Source organism: Cucurbita maxima, unplaced genomic scaffold (assembly GCF_002738345.1).
Source record: "Cucurbita maxima cultivar Rimu unplaced genomic scaffold, Cmax_1.0 Cma_Scf00004, whole genome shotgun sequence".
Taxonomy (NCBI): domain Eukaryota; kingdom Viridiplantae; phylum Streptophyta; class Magnoliopsida; order Cucurbitales; family Cucurbitaceae; genus Cucurbita; species Cucurbita maxima.
Genome location: NW_019272020.1, coordinates 2586083 through 2601344, shown reverse-complemented (window position 1 = coordinate 2601344; position 15262 = coordinate 2586083). Strand labels below are relative to the sequence as shown.

Here is a 15262-nt window from a genome sequence, read left to right as displayed (position 1 = left end):
GAATGTTTCTTCACTCCGTTTTAAAGAATGTTTCGTTCTTCTCTTTAATCGATGTAAGATTTTACAATCCACCCATTTTGAAATCAAGCATCCTCGTTGGTACTCGTTTTTCTCTCCAATTGATGTGAGATTTAACGACCTAGCTTGGGGGCACTCGTTTCTAATCTTTAGACCTACCTTTGAGGCCAAACGTCCTTGTTGACATTCGTTGGGCTCACTTACCATCCTCTCTCCCATTTTAATTAAATTAAATGTTAGTATAATAATAATAAAAATTAAAAAGAAAAAACTATTTTAATCTATTTCACAATGAACAATTAAAATGAAAGGTTCGTATTGCAAAGTGCAATATGGTAAAGTATTGACTTGGGGAGTTGCGAAGCGGAAGCGCCAAGGATCGGTTTAAAAAGAAAAAAGAGAAAAAAAATTGATCGAGGGGAATCAGCCCGCGAACGACGGCCAGTTCGTCAACCCACCCTACCTTGGCAAATGGCTGAAGGGAGATAATTACAGATACAAACGTAGGAACGGGGAAATCAAATCTCGAGTATATAAATTGGGCGACGACGGTTGCCGATACTTTTGAGTCCCAATGGAAAGTGAAGCGGCTGGCGTTGGTCTCAACGCCGCAGAAGGTGTCTCTTCTACCACTCTCTTTGCACGGTGGAGCCATGCCGTTTCCCGGCGGTATCAGCACCTTCTCGATAGGTGTACCCCGTACATCTTCTACCGTTGGATCGCCTGTTTTTTCGTCGCCTCTATCTATGTCCTTCGGGTTTACCTCATCGAAGGATTCTACATCGTCTCATACGGTCTCGGAATTTACATCCTCAATCTTCTAATTGGGTTTCTCTCGCCCCAAGTGGATCCTGAGATCCTGGATCTCCATGACGGCCCTGCGCTTCCCCTCAGGGAATCCGATGAGTTCCGCCCTTTCGTTCGTAGGCTTCCGGAGTTCAAGTTCTGGTGCGTCCAGGTTTCCGATTCGTTGCATTTTTTCCTTCCCATTTTCAATTTGAGCCATCGCAGTGTCTTTTGATTGAATACTCTGATATATATGTGAACCATGCGATCGGGAATTTGTAGTGTAATTACGAACTGTCGAGATTTGCTTAAGCTTTAGGAGATGGGTAACTGTTGGATTGGAGTCATGAGCTTTATTAATGATTGGGGGTCGGAATTCTTTTAACTTTTCACCCATAGTATAGGATTTGATCAAGATTGGTGCCTGGGATCTCTGGATGGTTTTTGTGTTTGATATTTCATATGTTTGCTGAGTTTGTTCCCATTTAATTTTGAGCCCAGAATTTGACCTTTTCCCGCAATCAGAAGTTTGTGGATATTCTATTTATTTGAACTAGGTATATTTTAAAGGGTTGCGCTCCGGGTTCTAGACTCCTAGCTAGCTCTTGACCCATGTCATTGTCCATTTAAGAGAACCGTCTTTGCTCCCTCAACCCTGCGCCCAAGAAGTTATTTGATCAACTGGCTGTCACTTGTACATCATTGGATTTCAGAGGAAGAAATTCAAAAAAAAAAAATAAAAAGAAAAAATGTTAACCATGTATTTAATGATTTTAAAAGTAACTACCATATTGATTAATTTCTCTGCCCTCTAGAATTTGGAGACAAACCAAAATATAAAGAAAAAACCTTGGCTAGATTCCTTGCAACTTTAATCAAGCTGGTTGATACTTGCTGTAAATATCTAAAAGGTTCTGACCTATAGGTTAAGATGTATGACGTTTCCTATAAAAGATATTGTTTCAATTATTCAGCATCTTTTCTTCATGATAGAACCTCGGGATTTTGATGTTTCTTTTTACAATGTTTCTAATTGTGTGCAATTTTCATACCTTTGTTCTCAACCTTCATGTTTCACATTTATATTACTTCCAGCAGCATTGCAGCTATTGGATAGGATCGATCTTTAAGCTGTTAAACATTGAGTTTTATTCTCGAAAACAAAAATATTCAGAAGAAAGTTCCCCGTAATGTAATATGATACAAATCCTCTGTTTATTTGCATACTGATGGCCTGTGTTTATTAAGGTTTAGTTTTAACACAATTGACTGCCTAATCTACTAATATATATTTTTTTTATAAAAAAGAATTGCTACCATCAAATTTAATCATGTAGAAAACAGATTCCATCGTCTTGGACTGGGCTTTATCCTTAGTGTGAATCTGTTTTTCAATTGCAATGGTGCATGCAGATTTTCGAGTTTGTATTCAACAGTTATTAGGGACATTATAGCTTCCTCATCCAATAAGTTTTCTATTTTTAGCTTATAGATCAAAATGACCAATGAAAGAAGAATTCTAACTTTTGGTAATGCTTCCTTCCTTTACACTTTGAAGGTACTCCATCACAAAAGCCTTCTGTATTGCTTTTTTGATGACATTCTTCAGTGCATTTGATGTACCTGTATTTTGGCCTATCCTTCTATTTTACTGGGTGGTGCTGTTCACTCTCACCATGAGGAGACAGATATCACACATGATCAAATATAAATATGTCCCGTTCTCCTTTGGTAAACAGGTATGTTCTCTGTTTTCATGGTCTTCTTCCATTCATCATGTCCCATGCAATTATTAACTAACGATGCTCTTTACTTGATAGCGGTATGATGGAAAGGGTGCAGCTTCGAGCGACACCAAGAGCCTTCTGAAGGATTGAAGTCTTTGGGTAGATTAATAGTAGTAATTATTTCTATTAAGTAGAGAACTGGTAAACTTTATTTATTCTGCTGTATTCTTGTTCTCAGTTAGTTCTACACGAGGAGAAGGCGGTAAGAGATAATTGTACTGAAGATAAGTTAGGCTGATCATCTGCTGCTGGTTTTTTCATTTCCCCTCATCTTTGTACTTCTTTGGATGTTCCTATGGAAAATCAAGTTTCGGGAAGACATAGTATGATTTCTGAATTTTCCCTTCTCTCCTTGACAGATGATATCCTTCGGTCGTAAAGATTGAAAAATCACTGTAATCCCCATTCATCTGTAGGAAAAGCTATTTTAACGTCGAATTTCTTCTGAGCTTCTACAAGTTCTCGAGTAAAGAAGCAGCAAAAGCCAAACTTCTTTTGATATCGTGAAAATATTATGGGCATTATAGAAATAGTAGCCTATGAAAGAGTGAATCTAAGACAGAATTTACGCCATTAGTTCAATTAGATGTTACCACAAAAAAGACCAAACAAAGTCATCTCATCTGGGCTTCATGTTACTCTGAAAATTCAAAGGCAGCTCCATCCACAACATAATCAAAATGAAAACTACTTTCGTATTACAAAACCAATAACACAATTCCATCAGCTATTTGAACTGAGCTGGAAAACCAATCCAAAAGAAAAAGAAGAAGAAAAGGAGAAGAAACAACTGAAAAACAGAAGCTTTTTATCTGATATGATAGAGAGAGGGGCAGGTTCTGAGTTGTGGGTCAATTTGGGGGCCTGTAATAACCGTAAACACCATAGAAGGTCTGTGCAAAAGTAAGCAACAGAAGAACTACTGCGGCAACCAAAGAGATGATGGCCCATGGATTGCTGAAGTAGTTGTGTTTCAAGGTTGCTCTCCAAGCATTCCATTTATGGTTGTAGTAGCGATTCACATCCTCGGACAGTTGGGAAAGGTAGCTAGCATTGATGTCGTAAACTACCTCTTGACAGAGACGATTGAAGAGCTCAGCAACCTCCTCATCACTGCCAAGCCAATGCTCTATTATCCCACAGTAATGGAGGTAAGCAACGTCTTCATGAGAGTCGATTAGATTATCCATGAAAACCACATAGGAGGTTATGTCATTGCTGCAATCAAGATGACACTGTTCGAATGCTATTAGATTCAGAAACAATGACCTTGTTCCGTCGTGAATCAATAGCCGTGGAATTTGCATAACCCCGTTATTGAAATTTATGTCCCAAAATCGATCAGTTTTCTTCTTCTGGAATCTGATTCCTGCGTCTTTCAGCTCTTTCACGCAGTGTATCAATTGCTGCCTCCGTTTATCGGCCACCCGATTTGCATGAGACCGCCGTTTGATCCACACTTTTGGTGCTAATTTGGGGCCTGATCGCAGGAGACTTTGCCGGAAAACGTCGAGGCAATGAAGTCCGCCTTGATAACCAAGCGGGTCAAAGGCGGTTGTGTTTCCGAGAGATGATTCTAGTTTGTTCAAGTTACTTCTAGTCAAGGGCTCATCGTTTGGGGTTAATGGATCGAAGAATCTGAGTGCCAATTCGGCTACAAGCCCTTTCTGGTAGTGGTCACCAAGCTGAAGCTCTAGCAGCCGATCCAGTACAAACAGGGGCAGCTGATTTTCGAGCATTATCATGTCCCTCTGGATTGAATGCATTGAGCCGCGCATTGCGAAGATTGGATCATTTCGAGGGTACCCAAGTTGTTTGAATCCTTCTGCAGCTCCTCTGAAGAGCTCAAGCACAAAGCAACCATCCAGCACCATCATTTCAACAAACTCATTGCTGCTATAACTGAACGGTCCTTCATAACAACTACGGGCTTTCTCTTCAAGTTCTTTCATGGCATCCAGATAAAGCTTTATGTCATGCTTTGTTCTCTCTAGGATGTGGTGAAGCGATCGCCATTTATGGCGTTCCATTTGCCGGACCCGGCGCTTTCCATGGTGGTAAGGTCCCAAAGACACAATCTGAGGAACAACAGCTTTGTCGTCTCCATCTTTCAGGTAGTGGGGGACCTTGTAAATGCTGACCTTCGCCCACGAACTTTCTACTTCATCTTGATGTGCTTGGCCAAGCTTTTCCTTGATGGTGATAACCCATCCTGACTCCGGTGATTCCGGGTCTTCTTCAAGCTTCTGATCTTCATCTTCTATTATAACACGACGGGATTCTGAATGATTCTGTCTCTGCCACTGAAGCTGGAGTTCCGATTTTTCTTGAGAATCAACAGAATTGGCTGAATTTGAGTTTATGGGAATTCCAGATTCTACCGTTTCTCTGAGCTTGAGGGTGATCAGATACCAGCTCAATAACTCTTTATTGAACACAGCCACCATCTTGTGCACAGAACTGAAACTTCTTAGACTTCGATTGGCATTTGAAGAAGCTCTTATCCGTCCCCAGCACTGTACTTCGACGTAGACAACGAGAACGTAATAATTAAGGTGAGAAGGAAAATATCCAAATTATTAATGCTTTTAAGTTCCCAAAGACGTGAAGCAAAGGAGTAGATCATCAAAAACGAAACGGACCCATTTACTTGGAATGTCTATCTTCGATGTTTGGTGAGAACGTGATTTTCATTGAAAAATCAAATTGCCTTTCTTTATTTCCAATTCTGCTTTCCGTTCTTCTTCTGGATTTTTATCAGAAGTGCACGATTCTCTCTCTCTCTCTCTCTCTCCTTTTACTTGTATATTCTTATTATTATATTATATGCAGAGATGAAATTTCCCCTGGAATTGAATTATTAAGTATTGCCACCATCTTGCAGCCCCAAAGTTGACCCCAATGATGGCATTAGGTGGAAGCAATGGGCAAAATCATGAGGGGAAACTTGCTCAATTGTTTCTTTGATTGGGGGTGGGGAATGACAACACAAAAAGACAGCTCCTTCTTAAATGCCACAGATATCATTAAACTGTTAAGGAACATTGAGATATTGAACCGAATCATTTACAGAAAGAAGCACATTAAGATTTCTAGGTAAAACAATGGGCCCAACTTCAGACCAATAGGAAATGAAGTATCAAGACATAATTTCTCTTCATTTCACCTGTTTTTCTTCTTCCCAAGCTGCCAGAAGTTTATATTGTGGCAGTGCTAATCTTGTTCTTGTCCCCAACAGTTTCCAAAGCCGAGTATGATCTTGTTGGGTTGCTGCCATTCTTAACAGGGTAAGAAGCCTGCATTGTGATCCCACACTTGCCATTGGTAGTGTGCTTTACATTGCGCTCTAGCTTGAAGTAGCCATCCTCACCCCATCCCGTGCCCCAAGAGTTCCTTACAAGCCAATAATCAACCCCGTTCTCTGTGCCATATCCAACAGCGACCACGCCATGGTCCAGAGCAGAGCCACAAACACCAGTGAATACACCCTGAACAGTTCAGACAAATGTGATCAATCACAATTTATGGATTGAAGTGGATAGTTCACGAAATGTGAGAGAGACACGATTGCTTACCGATTGGTAGAGTTGCACAGCCAAGCCACTAGCTTCAATGGCGACGCTCACTGGCTGATGGGCAACGGCCTTCTTCAATGTTTCCTCGTCGTTGGCAGGGACATCCTCGTACCCGTCGATGCTAACAACCTTGGCATTCTTCTGAGAGAGAGAGGGGAGATGTCATTCAATTCAACTCAATTCAATTCTATTCAATTCCAGAGAGGGAATCAAAATCCGGCGGAGAAAAGCAGAAATAATCTCACCCTGGTGGGATCGCATTGTCCGTCGAAGCCCTCATAAGGGTAATCTTCTTCGGTGTCCAAGCCGCCGTTGTCAATGATGAACTGGAAGGCATAGTCCATAAGGCCTCCGTTGCAGCCTGAATTGTACTTTTTATCACAGCTAACAAGCTCTTGTTCGGAGAGAGAGATGAGTTCTCCGGTGACGATCTGGTTTATGCCTTCCACTGCCGCTATGGTGGAGAATGCCCAGCAGCTTCCTGTTTCCCCCCAACAACACAATTATATTAAAGTCGGCGGGGAAATAAAATTTTCAAAATATATAACCGTAATTAAAAAAAAAAAAAAATTGTATATACTCTCAACAGCTGTTGAAATTTAAAAAACTCACCGCAACTTCCTTGATTTTTTATGGGAGTAACGGCACCTTTAGCCCTCCAATCGACGGATTCCGGCAACTGATCGCGGTTGTTGACGGCGTATCGGCGACTGGCGTTCTTGTCCTTCATGACTCGTCGAGCAGGGGACGACCTGGTCCCCAAATACGCAGCCCGATACTCGTCGTTGGTCAAATCGGCGAACCTGTTCAATCCAACCTTATACGTCCGATTCTCAGAGTTATGCTCATCGATGAAGTTCAGATTCTCCCGGAAGATCTGAAACCTCTTCTCCTGTTCTTCGATTCCGTTGTAGGTCTTGCCAAACCTCGCCAGCCACAGGTCGTAGGTTGCTCTCACCTCGCTGTCACTCCGGTGGCTGAGCAGGGAGGAGGAGAGGGCGGAAGTGGAAAGGAGGAAGAAGGAGAGGAGGGGAAGCAAAGTGGTGGGAGAAGGCATGGCGAAGGTTGGTTAAAGAAGAGGGATGATTGTTGATTGGGAGTTATGGAGGAAGTGGGGGAAGTGGCGATGGGTATTTATAGGAGGTGGAGGTTAGCTCATGGGTTTGGAGAAAAGTAAATGGTGTAATGAGTTAGAAAGTTGAAGGTTGGGAAATGGGAGATTGAAAGGGCAAGTTGATGGCGGAAGGTTTTGGCAGTTAAAAAAGGAAATAAAATATAATGCAACCGATTGAATTTGGCATGGGAGAGTGTGCCAGCGGACAAGATGACATGACTGAGTTTCACTGTCATTTCCCATACACGAGGAGCTCATCTCATCTCAGATCACAACTTCCATCACCCCTTTTAGAATTCAAAGATGAGAAAGTAAAAGCGTTTAATCTCGAAGGAAATACAAGTGTTGAAAAAGAAAAGAAAAGAAAAGAGAAGGGATGAAAGGGAGAAGTGGCGGCTCCTGTTCCCAAGAAGCTGAGAAAAGGCATGGCAGAGAAGCGACCATCCCCTCCCATCCCATCCCTTCAACGTAACCAAAAAACACCAACACAGTATGAATCCATTAAATAGGGGGAGCAGGCGTCTTCTCTTGGGAACACAAATTTCATTCTCTCCAAATCTTTCTTTGTTCATACAATATTCCCGGTTTTTACTTAATGTGCACTCCTCAATTGTTGCAACTTTTTTTTTTCTCTTTTTTTCTGATTTCCATTTTATTTTATACCTCCAAGTTGAAATTCAATGAATTTGGAAAGTAATGACCTATGGCAACGCAAGGGCTAAGTTCCCCACCCCCCTCATAATTTACGACAACGTTACATGGTTGAAGTATCGAAGGTATTTTAGCAGCAATGTCCAATCTAAATTGGAAGAGACCCAACACCAACTTTGCTTTGTTTTATGTTCTATGATTATGAAGTAGGCAAACGGCCTCACAACTACACTATTGAGAGCATCACGTATAAAATGTTGAAACATATTGAATACACGCTTCCCTGCAGTAGCAGCAGCAGGTACAAATCCCCTTCTCACCACATTAGAACATCAATCACCCCATAATGAAACAAAAAAATAAAAATTTTTAATAGAAAAGAGAAAACTGTAACCGAGTCTGAAATCAAAACTGAATTCTTTGTATACATGGGCCCTGTTATGAAGCCTGCCTCTCCTGATTCACATTCACATTGAGACCAGACCACGATCTTTTTTACCTGCCTACCTCAAAAACCATTTCTTCCCTTCAATTCTTATCATCTAATCTTTGGACACCAGAAAGATCATGGACGTGATATGGCCTGTTTCTTTTCAGTTCTGAGAATGTCTCACTGAGGTTTGAGTATCCACCACTTTCGGTTCGTGCCGCTTTCTCTTGCTTCGAGAACTTCTGGATCTGGATGAATGAGCCTTTGCAGGAAGCTTAGTTGTTTCCTCGTGGTTGCCTCTCCGAGCTTTTTCACCAGTAGGGAGTTCGGGAGGAACATCCGGCCATGGTGTTCGTTTTGCAGGTACAGTAATCTCCAAAGGAGGGTCGATTAACCACCTATATAAAATAGAAATGGAAGCATTAAGTGAATATAAAAGCAACATTCATGATGGAGGATCAACGAAAGTTGTCCAAGCAGGATCCGGCATCCCAGTGAAATGGCCAACAATACCATTAACTTGAGAATCTAAATGAAAAAAAAAAATGCATATGAAGAAGATACCATAGACACATATGCAGATGAAAACACAGAAACGACCCAGAAAAGATTGAAAACAACGATATAAGTAGGTGGTGCGATGCAAGAAAAAATAAACCACCCAGGTATTACCCTGATCCTTTCTTTTTATACTTTAATGTGTAGAACTCTTTGCACCAGCTAAATTATAGCGAAGTTGGATGTCTCTTTCAGATATAGTGAAAAGGAAGATGAAGCAAGGTAGCCTAAAGCGGATTAGGCTACCAAACAGTAAGGAATCGCCGCATTTCATAGTCAAAAGGCGCATTCAGAAATGAAGATGAAACTTTGTATTGCAACCAAACCTCAAATCCCTATGACCCTAGCTTCCTAGAGATTAAAGACTGCTAAACTAGATAGTGAACTGGCATCCTTTGTCCTTGACTTTTGAAAAACAGAAACAGTACGAAGAAGAGGATTCTTGTACTATAATTTTGTACAGAAGTTTGCCAGAAAGAAGAGCAAAAATCTGAAGGGGCTTCTAATTAACGATATTCTTGGAAATTTTTATTAGATTTTGGATCTTCGGGATCAAATTCTTAAAGGAAAAAGAATGAAAGAAGTGAAAAATCATGTCCAAGGAAATGTTTTATCAGATTTGAGATGTTTGGAAATGCCTTTCGGTCACAGGTTCAAAGCATTTGGTGAAAAGCTTGATAATATAAATCTTCCATTATTTCACATACATCACCTTTACTGTTTTCCACTAGAATTTTGGAGCTATGAGTAGATGAGAAGAAACTATTCCCTCAGTTAGGGTGAGCAAACCTCTCGAGAATTTGCGGGATGAGGCAAAGCCTGTCCAGAATTAGTGAGGTGGGTCGGCCATAAGCATAACCTCCTATACCTTGATTGATCTATAGAAATAATGTCTTAAGAGGTGTCTATAATGCCCTATAGAAATAGAACGTATAAATGGCGAAAGAATGGGAGTAAATGTAATTAGATCACCGGAAATTGGCCATCAAGATGAGCAACCCTTCTTGGAAAAGATTAAGGCAAGATGAAAACAGAGGCCATGGTTTTTGTTGTAAATTCTTAAAGGCGTTTGGAACGGTAGTCAAAATTCAAAAATGGAAAGAGAGAAGGCAAAGTTGGAAGAAAATAATTACTAGGCAAGAAGAACTTCTAGGAGACTGCTAGTGATTCTAATCTCGACAACGTTTTGAACGTAACATTGAGCTCAACCTATGACAGATTCAAAAGAGGAGACTATGATCTTGTCTTCTATAGAACGATAAGAAAAACTACAAGATTGTCCAAGGTTTCTTCCAACACTAAGGCCATCTCCGACACATTGCCAAATGTTCAGAGTCCGATAGGAACCTGAGGGCGTAGAGGTTATGTTATCTTAGAAAAGAGGATAATAGTTATAGAAAAAGATTACTTATATTAGTCAGAAATTATATATAATATGAATATCTAAAAAAGGTATGGGTTTGTATGTTGATGAAAAAAATAAGCTTGATGAGGGACCAACATCCGGAAGATGAGTAGGCAAAAAAACCACCCCTCTAAAAAGCCCTCAACTCTTTTCACTCTCCAAAGCCTGATCTATTTAATGTCCTCGGCATCATTGATGCAAAGCAAAAATTAATTGCAGTGACAATACAATTTACATGTTAAATGAACTGATCGATTTACAATTTAGAATTAGAAGAATTTGTTCGTCCTACTACCATATAGCAGCATATAATATCATTAACAACCGCATCAAACAAAAAACACAGATCTACCACCTACCACGAAAATCTATTGGCTCCAATATTCAAGTGCAGTGGCCTTTTAATGAATTATTAAATATTCTTGTAAGTTGACCACTTATAACAAGTATTGCAAGCACCAAAAGATAGAAATTTTCATACCAAAAATATCCAGAAGCAAAAATTAGAGATACAACATACACATAACATCAAATCTAGATAAAAGTTGCATTAGAAAAAATCAATATGAAAACCAGTTAAGATGATAAACCATGATCAAGGAGAGGTGATAAAGACATCCTTGGAGAGTAGAGAAGACATTAAATTAAAGGATCAGATTGGACATGAACGGCCTCAACAGGAAAGTTTAACGGAGATGCCTTTCTATAATTGCATCTCCCAATTCAGTAACACGATATTATGTCATTTTTAGGTGTTTGAAATGTTATTAAAATTTCAATACGCATTCGAAACAAATTGACCCAAAATTTCATATTGTTTCATCTCATGTTTAGTCCTATATCTAACAGATTGACGAATTTCATAAATGTAATATGGAGGAAGGCATTAAATAAAAGATGATACTAACCCATGAGGAAATTTGCTATCGAAACGAGCTTCAACTCTGAGCCACCAGAGCAAAACTTGGCGGCCACAACTTCCAAGAGGCTCAACCATCGATGCATCCTTCAAAAGAAATAAGGGACTCTCTAAAGCATCATCACCAACATCCAATGTATCAAACTCATTGACCCATTCTGGCTTATCTTCTGCATCTTTCCATAGCAACTTGGAATTCAACGCAAACCCACACCACTCAAGCTTTCTCGGAAGAACTGATGTCTTGTCACCAATGAATTTAGCACTCTTTCCGGCATATGGGAGCGCATTGAAGGTGTGCCAACCAACCAACTTATTGGAAGAATTACAAGCAGGACCCTGAGCAGGAATTGGAAGGTTCTCCACCTCCTCTGATGATTCATCTTGTTTATCTGACTGAACGATAATTCCGACAGACAGAGCACCAAACCACCTCACATTCTGGATCTCATCAAAGAACTCCATACTGTGCATATTACTGTCATCCACAAATATCACAATTCCATCCAGCCTCATTTTGCTCACAATTCTGCATCATTCACACCTACGGAATCAAATTCATATTCTAAAAGCAAACTGAAATGCGCAGTCGTAATAAGAGAAAATGGGGGCAAAGAAATACAATATTCATCATCATGCACAATCTTTGATCTCTTCTCCTTTTTTGCTCCGCAATTAGTAGCTTACTAACTAAATCGTACTCGAGCACTCAGCTTTTTTTTAGAAAGAAACAGATGCGTTTAACTAACTTACTTAATTCTTCAAAAAACAAGCAAACATCAAGCACAATGGAAAAAAGGAAGGTATGGAGAAATAACCTCAAAGCATGAAGCCTCATCTGAGCCTCAATTCGATGCCTACCCTCCCAAGAAGTTGGCATCCGCTGATTGAACCCAACGTGAATAGTCTCCAGCCCAGACTTGGCAAGAACAGAAGCAGTCTCGTTGGTGATTCCACCGGCCTCCACCACGATCCAAACAAGCTCGTAAGGGACCAACATTAGCGAGTGCATAACACCAGTCATGTGGAGCGCCTGGAAAGTCCGCACATAAGTTGGCGTTATAGCAATTAACTTTCGCGGATTCTTGACCCCGAATTGGCGCCTTTGTTCCCTCTGTACCGTCTCAATAATCTGGTGAGCCTTCATGACTTCAGTAGGGTTTGGATGTGGCCACGGCCGGATTCGGATCCCATGCCTCCCTACGACCACGCGGCTACTCGAAGTGGCAATGGTCGTAGTCGTCGTCGAATTCGCAGGAATTTCAAGATTTACAGTCGGATTTGGCAGCGAAGTAGAGTGAATGTTCAGGTCAGTAGCGGATCGAAAAGGAGTCAAGTAGAGGTTAGTGGTAGTGGAAGTAGAGAAGAAAAGGAAAAACACAAGACGAGAGAAGCGAAATCCAAGCACAAGACTGATGAGGCAACAAAGTCCATGAAGAACTAGCCAGAAAATCCCCGCCGGCGACTTGATTGGACTATCCGTGGACGAATCCAACGGCGATCCTCTGAAGCTATTGGCCCGACGGGCAGCATAGGTCTGCTGTAATGCGGAAAGCTTCATATTCTGGGTTTGACCCCACTAACCCTCCTTCGCTCCAGCAGAAGAGGATGATGGGTTGGGTCCAAAGAATTTGACAAATCGTCGAAAAGGAGTAGTTCAGATGTTCCTTTAAAGCTGAGATTCGATTTGGCTTGTAAAGTTAGCAAGAGAATGGGAATGGTGGTGCGGGAGTGGGTTGGAGAAGGGAGCTTAAGGGGTTGATTAGAGGTGAATTACTTTGAGTTGAAGAATGAAAAGCTAAGAAAATGTGTTTGTCTGAGTCTTGTTTGGCGAACAGACACACGCGGTGTCGAAGGCGATATGAGGCCAAGATGAAAGGGGCCCCAGATGCTCGACGAAATGCCTGAAAGGTAAGAGTATTAGAAATAAGGAATGAACGAGTAAGAAAATGAGAGAATATTAAATACAGAAACAGTTAACCTTTGAAGGGCAGCTTCAAACGCAAGCCAAAAGCATCAATGGCATTGGGAAGGGAGGGAGGGTGGCCGCAGTTGGTTTGGTTTGGTTTGGTTGACGCCGGATTACAACAGTAGGAAGTAGAATTCAACGCATAGCTTCCAACCAGTGGTTGACAGGTTCAAACCTCACCCACCCATCAAAGAATTTTTTTAAAAGAAACTACAACAAACATGTTCCCCTTTTTACCTCCTCTAAGCAATCAAATTGGCGAGCGCCAAGAATTGTTCCAAACTAAATCGCCCGTCTTTCCTGTTTTCAAATTGATTTCACCCCCGCTTTCTTCTTCTGGTAATAGATAAATACACATTTTTGTGAACCATCCGCCCTTACAATTCTGTAATGGGCAACTTAATTAATATGATTATAGTCCTTGAGAACAATAAAAATTGCAAAAATTAGAAGCAATCAATCATAGATGAGGTTGCTGATATTTTAAGGAAAATTGGAGAAATTTGATAAATGAGAGAGATCCAAAGTAACAAACCCACCTACATTAAAAAGCCTCCCATAATAAAAACAAAAGCCTTGGGTAAACCCATTACATCAGTTCTCAATTGCCTTTTCTTTCCTTTGAAGGCAGGCAACAACACTATTTCCTCTCCCTTTCTAATCTTCAACCCATCATCATTGTGCATATAAATATAAATATATACATATATATAAAGTCCGAACGTGGGCCAAGCCCGGCATCCTGAATTTTGAGTTACCAATTGACGTGGGCCTCTTCTGTCGATCCAGCCCATAATTGAAGGTAAAAGGCTCTCAAATTTAACACACTCAAGGCCCATTACATGATCTTCTCAATTTTTTTTTTTTTTTTTTTTTACCATCTTAATGTAATTAGAAAAATGATAGTGCAGTGATTTAATACCATTATTAAAATAACGCACTAAAAATTGCATCTATAAATCAAAAGTCGTTAAATGTTTGAACTTTAGTCTTGAGATTGGGCATTTTATAGACCGTTGGCTAGTTATTTTTTAAGAGAGAAACAAAATGTAGATAAATTATTGTGAATAAAATAGGGCATTGTTGGAAGTGAATTTAATATTAATAACTTGTGCCGCTTGATGTTACAACGAGCTCTACCAGATGGTCCACGCAATTAGTGTAGTTCTCTTGTCCTAAATTTGACTCTACTTACTTTCATACCCTACCTTCATTATATTTATTAAATTAACCCATAGCTATATACGTACTCATGCACCCATAAATATTTGTCAACTTTGTATTATTGCATGCATTTTATACCAATAAATCACATAATACGGACATATTGAAACGGATTATATTGGAGTAATAGTGGGGGGGGGGAGCCTGAAAGTCAACTGAAGGATGCTGTATTTGACGTGGAGGTGAGCTGGCATGAATCCATTGCACGTGGCCGTATTTATAGTTGGTCAAAGATCAAACGGCTAAGATCACATCTTTGACCTAATCACTATCTTTGTCCTTTTCTTCTTTCCCATCCAGATTCTAGACCAGATTAACTTTTGTGGTCCCCACTTAAACTGCAGGTCAAGGTTCTCGACATCAAGCATCGGATTCCGAGTTTCTTTCTCTCTTTTTTTTCCTGCACATTGATCTATAATTTTGGCACTTTCGTTTTTTAAATTGCTTTCTTTCTTTTTTCAATTTTAAACATATACTAAAGTTCACACCAAATCAATTTATCTTAAAATAATAGTAATAATGATAATAATAAGGTGTCACACTACGCCCAACCGATGATATATAAATATGTTTTATATCATTTTTATATTTTTAAATATTTAATACAAATCTTTCTTAAATTGGATGAATTTTTCGTCCCAAACTCATCAACCACAAAGAGAGAAAAATGCAAAAGAGGGGACACAGACAAAAAAAAAAATTGAAAACCCTTTGATCAAGCAACAACGAGAGATCTTAACCAAATCTCTATGATCCAAAACTAAGAAAAAATAATAATAATAATAATATTTAGCGATGATGGATTAAGAAGGTGAGATGAATCCTA

General features: G+C 40.0%; 4 protein-coding genes across 5 annotated transcripts; 1 reads left to right on the top strand and 3 right to left on the bottom strand.

Moving 5' to 3' along the window:
* The first annotated feature begins 406 nt into the window (after nt 1–406).
* On the top strand, nt 407–3039 carry LOC111477878 (protein RER1A-like). 2 transcript variants are annotated; one of them, XM_023121831.1, is made up of 4 exons: nt 407–966; nt 2363–2543; nt 2625–2690; nt 2770–3039. In XM_023121831.1, exons 1-3 carry the CDS (start codon nt 593–595, stop codon nt 2679–2681), a joined length of 612 nt encoding a protein of 203 aa, XP_022977599.1. In that variant the 5' UTR covers nt 407–592; the 3' UTR covers nt 2682–2690; nt 2770–3039. The 2 variants fall into 2 exon arrangements, with proteins under 2 accessions (XP_022977599.1, XP_022977598.1); XM_023121830.1 differs by having other exon boundaries at nt 2625–3039.
* A 166-nt stretch (nt 3040–3205) lies between these two features.
* Nucleotides 3206–5113, bottom strand: LOC111477868 (UPF0481 protein At3g47200-like). The gene has a single exon (XM_023121811.1). The coding sequence runs from the start codon at nt 5036–5038 to the stop codon at nt 3443–3445; it is 1596 nt and encodes a 531-aa protein (XP_022977579.1). The 5' UTR covers nt 5039–5113; the 3' UTR covers nt 3206–3442.
* Nucleotides 5114–5592: 479 nt separating this feature from the next.
* On the bottom strand, nt 5593–7563 carry LOC111477874 (cysteine proteinase COT44-like). The gene is made up of 4 exons (XM_023121824.1): nt 6779–7563; nt 6412–6647; nt 6167–6307; nt 5593–6079 (listed from the first exon to the last, which is right to left on the bottom strand). The coding sequence occupies exons 1-4, from the start codon at nt 7221–7223 to the stop codon at nt 5789–5791; spliced, it is 1113 nt and encodes a 370-aa protein (XP_022977592.1). The 5' UTR covers nt 7224–7563; the 3' UTR covers nt 5593–5788.
* Nucleotides 7564–8111: 548 nt separating this feature from the next.
* On the bottom strand, nt 8112–13561 carry LOC111477871 (probable beta-1,4-xylosyltransferase IRX14). The gene is made up of 4 exons (XM_023121816.1): nt 13225–13561; nt 12062–13147; nt 11233–11772; nt 8112–8759 (listed from the first exon to the last, which is right to left on the bottom strand). The coding sequence occupies exons 2-4, from the start codon at nt 12802–12804 to the stop codon at nt 8525–8527; spliced, it is 1518 nt and encodes a 505-aa protein (XP_022977584.1). The 5' UTR covers nt 12805–13147; nt 13225–13561; the 3' UTR covers nt 8112–8524.
* Nucleotides 13562–15262: the final 1701 nt, after the last annotated feature.

Bases quoted from the DNA above. Each gene is read 5' to 3' on its own strand.
- LOC111477874 (XM_023121824.1), bottom strand. From the start codon at position 7,223: ATGCCTTCTCCCACCACTTTGCTTCCCCTCCTCTCCTTCTTCCTCCTT. The intron at 6,648-6,778 runs GTGAGTTTTTTA...GGGGGGAAACAG, and splicing joins AAAAAATCAAGGAAGTTGCG to GAAGCTGCTGGGCATTCTCC. The intron at 6,308-6,411 runs GTGAGATTATTT...TCTCTCTCTCAG, and splicing joins GACAATGCGATCCCACCAGG to AAGAATGCCAAGGTTGTTAG.
- LOC111477878 (XM_023121831.1), top strand. From the start codon at position 593: ATGGAAAGTGAAGCGGCTGGCGTTGGTCTCAACGCCGCAGAAGGTGTC. The intron at 967-2,362 runs GTGCGTCCAGGT...TACACTTTGAAG, and splicing joins CTTCCGGAGTTCAAGTTCTG to GTACTCCATCACAAAAGCCT. The intron at 2,544-2,624 runs GTATGTTCTCTG...TTTACTTGATAG, and splicing joins CGTTCTCCTTTGGTAAACAG to CGGTATGATGGAAAGGGTGC.
- LOC111477871 (XM_023121816.1), bottom strand. From the start codon at position 12,804: ATGAAGCTTTCCGCATTACAGCAGACCTATGCTGCCCGTCGGGCCAAT. The intron at 11,773-12,061 runs GTTATTTCTCCA...TGAATGATGCAG, and splicing joins ATGAGGCTTCATGCTTTGAG to AATTGTGAGCAAAATGAGGC. The intron at 8,760-11,232 runs GTTAGTATCATC...TATTTTATATAG, and splicing joins GATAGCAAATTTCCTCATGG to GTGGTTAATCGACCCTCCTT.
- LOC111477868 (XM_023121811.1), bottom strand. From the start codon at position 5,038: ATGGTGGCTGTGTTCAATAAAGAGTTATTGAGCTGGTATCTGATCACC.